Here is a 12,610-nt window from a genome sequence, read left to right as displayed (position 1 = left end):
CAAATGCCAAAGGAGAGAGGAGTGGATGTCTCAGAGGTGCAATCTACATACCTCTAGATCTGACATGATGCAACAACAGACTCCTGCTCGAAAACAGGAATCATTTGAGATAAACCAAAACTTTCAGTACTGGAACTCATGGTACTGCAAAGCATGGTTATTTAAGGGCCTGCAACAGCTGAGGACATTACTCTGGCATTTGATTAGTACAAATACACCTAAACAGCTGCCTCAGTATCTCAAGAAATAACCCAGATCCAGAAAGCAATAATTTATGCATTACTTCTGCAGTAGAAGGCACTTAAAAGCTGAAAGTATTCTTTGAATGTATGGGAGGAAAGATTAATCTGAATTTACCCTTCATAATCCAAGGGAAAAAAAGCAGTCAGCGCTCACTTTTTATACAGATACTTAAACTTTGCTTTCCAGCATTAACCATTATTTTGTTTGATGGAAACACGGAAAAGGCTGTGACAGTCCATCACTGGGACATGGTGACTGTGACAGAAATATTACTGTGACTGGTTTGGCAAGTGATTTCTAAAAATGCAGCTTTATGAACTGCATTCATGGTTCTGGGATCGGGTTTCTGCAGCCAAAGTTAAGACTTGATAAATACAGTGCTTCAAGTAATGCACAGACAGATCTAAAGCCAGTAGATTACACGAAGGAAGATACATATATCCAAGGCAGTTTTAGAAGGTTATTGTCTGTAAGTACCTGATGGGATGGGTGGGGGTTGGGGAGGAAGTAAGGTGTTAGTCTTGCTGTGAATAGTGCTAGATAAAGGAGGAGATGTGGCAGTATCTTTCATACCATACAGCTTGGACTCTTTGGAAAGGGTTCTTGGCAAAGAGGATCCTCGAGAAGTATTTGGCGATTCAGTCTTTAAAGTCTTGGAGTTGTAGTGCAACTGGAAAGCAAAGAAAGATCAATCTACTTCATACAAGTAGCTCAATTTCTGCACAGCAGCTTACTGTCACTCCTTCCCTTAAAAAATAAAATATGCTTTTCCATTGTTTACAAAAATACTACTGTAAGATACATTATATTCCAGTTCATGTTTCACAGATAAAGCTGGTGCACATAAAGGATCTGACACCTTTGTACAAAAAAAAAAAAAATAAAATTCATAAACTATAAACAAAATATCAAGGAAACACAGAGAAACAGAGGAATTTACTATTTAGGAACAATGACTAAAGCTTGTTTCTTCACTCTGTTATATCATAGACATCCTGTGCTGCCAACTATTTGTTCCTGTCTACATAGCTTGCTTTCTGTCTTACTGCACAGTGAAACTACTCCTCTACTAAACACTGGCATCCAGAGAGTTGCAAATAAAATCCAAGAGTTCACACGTTCTCTATGTGCATAATACACTAACAATAAAAATTACGAAAGCTATAGAGAATGTTTAGTTATTCCTAAATTTGACTAAAAGCAATGGCAGGACCCAAGGCATAACTTATCCCTGAATATAGCCTAAAATACTGCAAAGTGGACACACATAGCCCTTCCACACTGAAAGGCTAAATAATCCAGATTGTTGTTTCAAGAGGCAAGCATTTATGGCACTGCCTCAACTGAATTCCTTAAAGTGTCTATGCAGCACTAACTTATTTTCCCCTGTTCTTACTCCATAGGATTTCAAATCACAAAATACAAGAACATTTCTGTTGAGACCCTTTCTTACTAGGACACAGAAACAACTATAGAAAAAAAAAAAAAAGAGAGAAAAAAAAAAAAAGGATTGTAACAGTCTGACAGTGTTTGAGAGAACAGTGTCCTAAAACAACAGTTTTTATACCAAGACTCTGACTGCTATAAAAAGCAACACAGAAGACACAGTAAAAGAGATTCATGTGTTAGTGGACCAACTGCTAAGCTGTCCTTCCCCTGAATTATCAACAGTGAACAGATCTTCCTTTGTTTAAACCGGGCATACAATATAAATTACCTGTCAGAGAAGAAAATAACCAAACCAATGTCTAATTTTAGACACCCAAATATTAATGGAACTGATTTCATTACCTAGTATCACATACACTATTTATTACGGAGCATCATTTGACATGGTTCTATTTTTGATGGTACATATAAGATTTTGGAGGGTTTTGCCCTTAAGAAAACGAGAGTAAAAGCATCTATCAATTTTCAGTGTAGTATTACAGTATTCCTATATCAGCAGCATCTACATAACTGAAAAAGATTTTGCCAATGTGCTCTGTATACATGAACCTGTACATACTGTAACAGTGTGTTTACTTTGAAGTCATATCTGAGCAAAGAGAATGAGCAAGTGCTTCCCTGCTAAGGTGTATACTCCTTTTACCTTTACATCCACCCCAGGAATATAAAACACTGTTGTTTCCACATCACTAGATTTTGTCTGTAGAGATGATGGCACTTTCTTGCCAGCAAGTAAGTGAGTAGTAGATGCATAATTAGTTTGAAATTTCTTCTTTTTCGTAGGAGACTCTTGATCCAAACTTCTGGAACTTCGATCATAGCTCCTGAAATAAATAGACTGTATGTTATTAAAGCAAGCTTAATACTCATTAGTATTAATAAGAGTAGTATTAGTATGAGAAAAAAACTAGACATGTCTAAACCAAATTTGTAATATCAACTACATTACCTTCGTAAACTTATGTCATCGTGTTCTTGCTGAAGCATTGTAGGGTGCAGTACACATTTTCCACAATCAATTTCAACCCTGATATCAAGTTCAAAGTCAATATTTCTCTCTGTGGTTGTACCAGTCATACTTCTGTTGGTAGGTGTTGTTGGCCAGCGCTCAGTGAACAGTTGGTGGACAGCAGCGAATCCTGTTGCTTTCTTGCGAGACGTACTCCTGCACAGGCACAGTTGTGGATTAGACATTAGCATGAGATTTACCTGAACAGATGGTAGGAGGCATTCTTAGACTACATCCACTCTTTTAAGAGCTTTGCTGAAAAGGGCCTTATCTGATGCACAGCAACACTGTGATCCATCTTCCATTCACGCATTTCTAAGTATCCTTTCTTAGTAGAGGGTACTACAAAGAACTAAGCCTTTTTTAATTTCTGAGTCACAAAAAGGAACAAAAAGATATATAATCATTTCCATATTTGCAAATATTTACATTATTACATGTACTAGGGAGCTATAATCACTGAAAGTTGTGCTGTCATTTGGTCCCTCTAAAACCTGCCCTATGCCTCAAAAACCTCACTTTCCAAGTTCTTTTATTCTGTTCCAAGCCCTGAAATTTCTCACTGTTGCATTCTTTTCAGATCAGAATAGCTCCTCAGTCACCTCTGCTGAACACAACTTTTCCTGCTTACCACATAGACACTTCAGGCAAAATTCATTCCTTTCTCACTAGCAGATTTTGTAGCTTTCAAGTCAATATTTCAAGTGAGTTTTCTTAATTTCTGTGCTCTTCCTTAGGATCGTCACTTACGGTGGTTTCCTATAAAGATACGTCCTCTCTCTCTCATGGTCATCCTCCTTCTCAGAGTCCTCACTGCTTGATGATAAGCTGTCATCCCGGCGTCCTTCTTCAGGCTGGAAGGAAATGCCGGATGAGAAGACAACTGGAGTTTTGGGTGAACCAAATACTGAGCATGAGCCTTCACTAGTAGATGAGTAATGGGAGGGACCATCAATAGTTACAGACAAAAGGTCCATTTCTGTCTCCTCGGGAAACTGATTGTAAAAAGACAAAAAGATATTAAACTTCCACAGATATCATCTCCATCAAGAATGCATTAGATAGCTCTGGAAATAAAAATGCAAGAGTGCTATGAGAAACTCTTACTCACAAGTTCCTCACAGTACAGAGAATGCAGGTGTAGAAATTGAAAGACAGATTGCAAAAAAGAGTAAGTGAAAGCTTGGTGAGGAGACATTTGCCATTGCCTAGTGATTGAGCTCAACCTGTTAGCTAAATACATATCATGATCTGACCAATTCTCACAATCAGAAGAATGGAAACATTTCATTTCAATTTTAAAAATATTTGGAAAGAAAAGAACAGAAGACAACAAAAATCATCAGGAAACTCGTAGAGGGGTGAGGCACCCAGAAGTATTAGTGAGGTGTGCATGCAAGATGCTAACACAGAATGTACAGCACACATGTTCTGGGCTGCAGTCCCAGGCACACATGCTTTAACACAAAATGAACTTCAGGCCAAATTTCCAAAAAGGGCCTCCTATTTTTCACATAAAGCACACCACGAGCACCACACAAGCAAGTTTCAAACAGTAACTTCTTAAAATGCCTATGAAAAATATCCAGAAGTGCTAGTTTAACACCAGCACTACCTATGCACTGTTACTATAGAGCTACACAGTTGTCTGCAAATTCAGATTAGAGCTCTGCTGAAGAACTGACAATATAATGTCAGTAAGATTATTTTTTTAATATTCAACATTTGATACCTCTAATTATTTGATTGCATTTTGCTATGCTAACAAAAATTAAGCTAACCAGGCTTATATGTAACAACAACAACAAAAGGTAGGATAGCTTTTAAATGAAAATATTAAATGTTTTATTTCCATCTCTCTCTCAGAAATAGGAATTTATTTTCTGGGAGTGTGAGGTGAGTTGGAAGGGGAAAAAAGTATGTTACTATCTATTCAGGTTTCTTTTGTTTGTTTGTTCATTTGTTGGGGTTTTTGTTTTGTTTTATTGGTTTGTTTGGCGTTTTTTTGGTTTGTGGGGTTTTTGTTTTGTTTTGATTTTTTTTGGTTGTTCTGGGTTTCTTTAAGGAAAAATAAATCTTCACTATTTTTGCTAAACATGTTTTTTAAAGCATTTTAAAATCTCTACCATTTGTTCTCTGGATATTAAGTTCTGACACATTCCATACTCACTATTATTTGAAAATAGCTTACTCTCCATTAAGTATAGGAATTCCAACAGCAGCTGAAGTGTGAGAGGATGTCCTCCTACCTAGCACTTATTTTGTACTGGTTTTGATGCCTGCAGCCTTGGAACACCATGTAAACAGATGAAGGCATGCACACTAAAATCCTTTCGTAAACCACATTTCAAGGCCAGACTTACGTCACTTTACATCACGGTTAATCAGTCTTTATAAATATACAAACAAAAATTGCAATAATTCATTTTACAAAAACTACCAAGTTTTAGGTCTACACAAGGATGTAGAAACACCGTGGAAAGCTCATCACAATCCTGTTCTTCTGCTTACTTTACATAATTAAAGTTAAATATTTTCATATTTTATATACATTCTGTTTAGCTGCATGCAAAAGAGATGAAGCATAGAAAAGCAACTCCCTATGAGATAAATTAGTTCTCTGGCAAAGAATACTTGGTTGTTTTCTCAAAAATACCTGAAAATACCCTTCCCCTGGACAGCTGGATTGTTGTGCAATCCCCAAAGCTGTTTTATTCAACTTAATTAGAAGTGGAAAGAAAAAAGATATAAATTAAAACAATAACAATAATCTCAGCCATGCAAAACCAACATAATAGGAACATTTTCAAAATGAAAAAACATAGCGACCAAGTCAACGATTCAACAATCCATTTCAAACATACAGAAAGATACACCTGTAGGATTACAGCAAACTAATACCTATTTCCAAAACTCTAAATATATTCAAACACCAAACATACTATGCAATTTTTTTGCACACTTCTGTTAAAAATTCCAAAACAACTGCATTACTACTGTGTCAGCCTATTAAAAAAAACCAACCAAAACAAAAAAACCCAAGTATTTTATCCAATGATTCATTTGATTTCTGTGTTAAGAAACCAAAACACATCTGTCTTCTATCAAATCAAATCTGTCTTCCAAAATCCATCCATTATTTGAGGCCCACATTAACAGAAATAGACACACAAAAACATACAAGCAATTCAGATCTGCCTAGGTATACCTATCTCATGAACTTGTGACGAAGTGGCACAGGAAATACAATTATATGGCATATAAAGTAATCCTTACAGAATCCTGTATGTTGAAAGTTACTCTTGGCCCAGGAGATGCAGCATCTACACGAATATCTGGGAGGTCTTCACTGTCTCCTAGTCGAGAGCTATAAGCAAGAGGAAAACGGAACAGCTTGTTAAGTTTTACTACAGGATTCATGCAAACATGTAACTACAGAAATATAAGGCAATAAGAAAATACAGTCAGTAATTAAAATTTTGTTGTGGAAAAAATTATAAAATCATGATTGAAGACCTTAAGGTATATGAAAAGGAAAAAGGGAGGGAGAGAAGTAAAGAAGGCTACACATTGTTTGGCTAGTAGTCTATCTCTAGCCAATCTCTGCTTATTTCTTTATGCAAGTTTTTCAGTCCTGAGCCAACATGCAAAAATTACAGAAAAATAAGATATACGTGATCTACCACATGGGACATAAAGCAGGCTGCCAGATTATGCATTCTGTGATGCAACTGAATTATTTGGCCTCATAGTGTATACACATCACTTTACATTCACAACCAAAGTACTCACTAAGTTTTTCAGAACTTAGTGTTTCTTACAGAGCAACAGAAAAGCCCCATCATCTTTTCCATACAATTTCTGGTTCAGAAAACTTTGTGAAAAGGTAAAATGAAGGCTGTTTTCAGCTAACAGATCTTGAATAAGAACCTTCATGTCTTCAACACTTGCTTTGCTTTAATTATCAAGAATGTTAATTAATTCAGAAGAGAGGTTCCTTTTCAAGGGCACATTAGAGTGGTTGTAAAGCTGGTTTTGTTCTGGAATATCTGCTGTCTGATGCTTTCACATCTGGATTATTTAAAGATTTCCATTCACTTCTACAGAGGTATTCAAATTCAAAGTAAATTTCTACTGAGATTTTCTTCTCTGAGGAAAAAAAAACAAAACCCAAAGAATTCTAACACTCCTCTCAACCTTTTTAATTTTCAATTATTTCATATTTAATACATAATAATGCTTCAGATAGATCTGCAGGAGCAATAGACTCAAACACACGTATTCTAAAACCATAGCAAACACTAGGAGGCATCAGTAATACAACTACAGCAGTTTGCTCAGCAGCCATGATAAAACAAAAGCAATACACATTATGCATATGAAGAGATTAAAAGAAAATTATTATTCACAAAAAAAAAAAAAGCATCTCCCTTCCTTCTTCTCATTAAAACAGCCCTTTAAGGCATGTAATTGCAATTCAAGCATAGGAATTGAACTGATCACACTATGCCAGTTTTCCTTTTTTACGGTACTTCAGTATTACTTGAAAGCACAATTCTCTAGAAAACCCTAAGGTGATGCAGAGTGGAAAGTTCTCATTTGACAAACTACTAAGTCTGTTGAAAAAGCTGCTTTTTAGAACATGTATGTCTTCCAAAGTTACCTCCTCCTATCTAGTTCCACCACAAATAGCCGCTGCTTACAGTGAAAGGACTTTTACAGCCAAAGTCTAATGCTTCCTCTGTTACATAGGCTGTCGTTGCTATCAAAGATCTCAAATCTGCATAAGCTTACCTTGTTCTGTCCATTCTCTTCAGAGGTGGTCTAGCTGATGCTGAAATACTCTTAGATCGGCTATAGCTGGGTTTGTAGCTGAGACCCCATTTGTCTTTCAAGGAGGCAGCCTAAAACAAAAATAATATTTAAATGCAACAACTGAGAACAGAGGGGAAAAACTTTGGCAAGCTAAAATACTATTTTACATAGGTGTGCCAGTAAAGTAAAAAGATTTTTTTAAAACTGCATCTCTTTTCACATGTGCCGGCATCTTCATCTTGCTCCTGGATGCGTGTTCAGTTTTCATATTTGCTGTTGCCAGGAGAAATGTATACCCAAAGCTAGTAATCTGACTGCTTCAGCAGACGTCCTTCCTAGCTACCACTACAGTAACAGAAGAACATGAGATAACATGAGAGCACCTCAGAAAGAATTGCAAACAGATTACTAATTGAAAGATCTTTTCTTATTACTGAAGCATCATACTTGGAGCTCATGTTCTAGGACACACTGAAAATCATGTTTTGCCAGGTTTGTTACCAGGGTCTGCGAAAACAGCCACATGTTTGTGGATTACCAGCAATCCTGCTTGGGTTTTGTTCAGTTTCTTCTAGTGTCTATGCGTGGGAGCTTGATCTTATTTTTATACCACTTAACTCAGCAAATGTGCTGTTTGTTTACATATAGAACATGGTTATAGCAAGCATAGATGCCAGGTGGAACAGCAATAGGTATCTATCATTTGCCCAAGCAGTTAATGTGCTTGCCTCTGCGTCTGCATTCCTCAGTCCAATAAGGAATAATTTTAAAATCTGCTGAAAGTGTAAATGACATTTTCAAAACCACTTTTTTTTACTATTTCTTCTGAGTGTGCAAATAAACCCATTTACATTATAATACCTGTGAAATTCCAATTTTCCTATCTCTATTATTACAAGGGAGAAGAACGTTTCCCTGCCCTCTCCTAAAGGTAAAGAGATTGCTGAACTTGATAATCTTAACCTCCTTTTCCACTACTAATATTTTCTTTACTTTAATCAACATGCAGAAAAGAATTATGCAATGCAAGTGCATAGTGCTGCTTACCCTCATACTGGATCTCCGTAGCTTTTTACGAACATCTCGGCGGATATCATTGACAGCCACCGACTCCAGTTGTTGATAGCGCTGAATTTCTTGATTTATAGTTCCTTCACTTGCACCTAATTTTCTGGAGATAAATCATAGTTGAGTTATCTTACAAATCGGTGCCGTTATTTTTACCATTTCAAAAATCTGTGTTGCAATGATGTTTCACTTTGCCTGGGAGTTATCCCATTTTCTCTTTTTTTATTAGTTACTCATAACCAGTGCCAAATGTAACTACTGAAGATTTATTTTCAACACACCACTAAATGGTTCAAAAAACTTTGTAAAGCACCTGCTATTTTGAAAGAATCACAGTTTCCTGAAGCATTCATAGACTGAGAAAAGGCAGGCACAAAACATAATTTTGATTCTTGAACTTGTATTAGAAGAAACATTTCAACTAAAATCCAAATTTCAGACACAACTGCCCTCAGAATGGTGACAGCAATTTTATTCCAAGTACAAGAAGTAAAAGGAGCCTCCTCTTCATTATTTAGCATGCAGTTACTGAGCTCTGTATTCCCCTTGTTAGACAGAGGGGAAGCAAAACCCAACTTACTTTAAATCATCAATAACTTTAGCTTGCTCATTGAGTTCTCTAATATCGACCAAGCGTTTCACAAATTTTCTTCCTCGCTGTTCTCCAGTCTGAATACTAGAAGCTCCCTGTCGTCGGTGATCAACAATCTCCTGTTTAAAATAAACATCTAATTAAAGCTTTCATAAAAAATCAGACATTAATACGATCTAACAAGCAAAGTCAATTTCACACCTTAAAATTTGGATTAGTGCATGCAAAAGAATCAGTTTCATTTCATAAGGCATCTGATTGGATTTTTTTCCAGTGATCCAAACCCCATCATTCAGTTAGATACACTGTAACTACTACATACATGTCCCCATGAGCAGGATCTGCCTGCTTTCATATGTGATCTGCTAGACTGAGGAGAATCACACTTCGCTGACCCCAATAAATATTCTACAGGAACAGAGTATCGATGGTTTGGGGGGCTCAAACCCAGCAGGTGATTTACAATCCGCTGCCCAAATGTTAGCTTGCGTGCATCTCCACATAATGAACCTCCATCTGATTTCTAAACAACAAACAGGAACATGAGTGTTCTGGGACAATGTTTGCACTGTTGGCAAGCAAGAAACATTTAAGATAGCCATTAGAGAATACCTGTTAAAATGTTTTTACATGAAATCAAAAAGCAAGGTCAGCAGCATATTGGGTAGAAGTACCAAAAAAGGTTTTTTCTAATTTGCTTATGTTAGTAATCTAATCTGTCAAACAAACCTATCTAGAGCCACAGATGTTCCAATTCAGGTATCTGAAGTTAGGTATTGTGTCTCCATATTTTCAAATCCAGGTTGATTATTTCCACATAACATTGGCAGAAATACGATCTGTCATTTCTGGCCTTTGAAATATGCAGTTAGAAAACTTAACACATAAACTTCTTTGATTTGCAACAGGAGTTACATGAGCTATAAGAAGTATCATGCTGGACTCAAGACAAATCTTTGCATTTGACTGAAGATTTCCAATTACTAGCACTTATTTTGGTTGATTCACTTACTGCATGTATAGTGGGAGACATAGCGTCAACTTCATCCTCATCTGAAAGGTCAGCTATGTTCACGGAGTTGAGGTCAGCAATATCATCTATATCTTCTTCTCCTGTCAACGTTGTGAGGGTGTTGCCTAAGGCATTCAGTCTTTTCCCAATGTTTGGATCCATGTGGACATCAATACCACACATCTTCCATAACACATTCAATGTCCAGGTTCCAGCACTACTACTTTCTGCATTAAAAAAAAAAAAAAAAATTAACCATGTTTACTTTCTTGGGGTTTTTTTGTTTTTTCAAAAATCCCCCACACTGACTTATGTATTGGTTAGCTAAGACAATGTTTATCAGTTATAAAGAACTGTTTTTGATGCCCACTCCAAGAAAAACAAACGGCACAACTGAAATGGTTGCTGGAAGTACTTCACAGCTACAACATCAGTATTTGTTTAAGAAGTGATGTACGCAGGCTGACTTAATTAAAATACATGCCTTGCAGCCAAGCTGATGATCAGGACCATCTCAAACTTCAGCTCATACAATTGCAGCCACATATACTATTCCAGAACAGGATTTCTAACAGCAAGAAATCTAAAGGATTATTATCTGCTTATAAAATTCCTGACTTTTGTACAGTCTCAAGAAACAACAACATACTACCTGCTGCAGCCTGTCCTGTTGTCCTGGAACACACTTCATACGTACCATCTGGCACAACACCTATATGAAGCATATGAAGCACATACACTAATTAGGTAGACAGTGAAAGTTACTTTAGACCAGCCCTATGAAATTCCACCTGTCTCTTGCCATTGGCAATTAAAGCATGAGTGTAGTTGGACAGAAGGTTTAATTTATTTTCCCGTTAAATATATTTTCTTATTTAAAGTGAATCTACTTGGTAACATCCAATTCTATATCAACTTGATATTCCATTCCATTCTAGAATCTTCACCATAATGGAAGATATATATGTATATATAAATGAAAATCATCTATATTAAACTATCAAAAATTCACTGGGATCTTATGAAATAATATCAAAGCAACACATCCAACTCTTCCAACATTTGTCAGACATTGCTTGAATGCTTACAATGAGACAACAAAGCAACAGAGTTATTCATTAAAGGAAAACAGAAAGGAATACAACCTTTTAGATCCATATTATTTTGCTTTCAAAAGGCCAAAATCTTGTCTTTATCTTTCTGGGGGAAGATTCAGCGCTTTTAAAAGTCACAGAAAAGGATGAAAGTGGATTTACACCTGAAATACTATTGTCCAGTATGAAATCACACTCACTTACATGCATTCATAACTAGATCTCCTCTTATTTCTGGTTTCCAGTCATCCCAACTTGTCTCAAAGCCATCAGCAAACCGGATACAGAAGTTTTTAAAATGACCTTTGCTAACTAAAGATTCTGAGGAGCAGGCAGTGATTAGTGTGCTTTCAATAGTCAGGACTAAAGCAGAGCCAGTGTCAAGATCTGCAGTGTGGTTAGACTGGAAAATAAAATCACAGAGAGAATTTACTGGTCATTGCAATGTCCAAGTGATATTGTACATGTGCTACATGCTTTTCTTCTTTCATCTTTCCCTGTTAGAAAACTGATTCTCTTCTCATATTCCCTTCTTGTATGTCTGATATCTACAATTATGCAGAGCCTTAAATACACAGGATTGACTGATTATTTTACAGTCCTTTGTACATGAAGGTCTGTAATTTTGTTTAATTGCAAAAAAGCCTACATATTCCCTTTTATAAAGCTAGACTTCTTTTGATCCAAGTACTGCAAATATTCTACATACAGCTTAAGCCAGAATGTATTTTTCATAATTTACTATCATTTGGAATACATAAAATACCATCTGTTTTATCCATAGTTGCCAGATAGAAGATTCACAATCAAAATGTTATGTTATTATGACTTCTAGATTATTGGCCTCATTACTCCTTTACATTTCTATGTATTATGATTATTTCCTTCTACATCATTAAAATGATTCATTCCTATTCTGGAATTATTTCCCATTAAGACTACTCTCAATTCAACATATGAACAGTCTCTGAATCCACAGTTTTCTCACAAAGTCATTTAACATTATCTATCCTTATAATGCTCCACTGCTTTGTGTCTTTAACTGCTGTCAGTTTAATATTTTTATACTGCTGGCAGCATAATATTTTCCATTTTATACTTAGGAGGTACAGATCACATATCCACCTTATCCATTACATTTCCCCAAAATATGCACGCCAACTGATACATGAGTAATATAGTTCTTCTATAAATGAGAACATCATTTCTGCTACAAGCAATGTCACTACTGCAATTATCAGTATACTTTGTGTTGGTGTGATGAAAAGGTACATTTATGAATGTAAAAGCCATGTACCACATACAAATGGCTATTTCAACAGACAACT

The 12,610-nt window shown here is 36.1% G+C and overlaps 1 protein-coding gene across 18 annotated transcripts in view; it reads right to left on the bottom strand.

The window, feature by feature from the left end:
- The window catches only part of BLTP1 (bridge-like lipid transfer protein family member 1), a 116,399-nt gene that overhangs the window by 15,711 nt on the left and 88,078 nt on the right, over nucleotides 1-12,610 (bottom strand). For 12 of the 18 annotated variants that reach the window (XR_013958351.1, XR_013958352.1, XM_080632924.1 and 9 more), the window contains 12 exons: nucleotides 11,487-11,685; nucleotides 10,841-10,900; nucleotides 10,189-10,415; nucleotides 9,165-9,295; nucleotides 8,564-8,687; nucleotides 7,496-7,605; nucleotides 5,978-6,068; nucleotides 5,358-5,420; nucleotides 3,452-3,696; nucleotides 2,642-2,857; nucleotides 2,336-2,516; nucleotides 721-913 (listed from right to left, as the gene is read on the bottom strand). Coding sequence is in view for 16 of the 18 variants with exons in the window: in XM_080632924.1 (XP_080489050.1) it covers nucleotides 721-913; nucleotides 2,336-2,516; nucleotides 2,642-2,857; nucleotides 3,452-3,696; nucleotides 5,358-5,420; nucleotides 5,978-6,068; nucleotides 7,496-7,605; nucleotides 8,564-8,687; nucleotides 9,165-9,295; nucleotides 10,189-10,415; nucleotides 10,841-10,900; nucleotides 11,487-11,685 (1,840 nt within the window). In the remaining 2 variants the exon portion in view is untranslated. The remainder of the gene's footprint in view (nucleotides 1-720; nucleotides 914-2,335; nucleotides 2,517-2,641; nucleotides 2,858-3,451; nucleotides 3,697-5,357; nucleotides 5,421-5,977; nucleotides 6,069-7,495; nucleotides 7,606-8,563; nucleotides 8,688-9,164; nucleotides 9,296-10,188; nucleotides 10,416-10,840; nucleotides 10,901-11,486; nucleotides 11,686-12,610) is intronic. The other 6 variants (XM_080632933.1, XM_080632925.1, XM_080632931.1 and 3 more) reach the window with 4 other exon arrangements.

Source organism: Psittacula echo (genome assembly GCF_963264785.1).
Source record: "Psittacula echo genome assembly, chromosome: 1".
Lineage (NCBI taxonomy): Eukaryota > Metazoa > Chordata > Aves > Psittaciformes > Psittacidae > Psittacula > Psittacula echo.
Note: the sequence above shows the minus strand (reverse complement) of the source record. Positions and strands in the feature narration are given on the sequence as shown.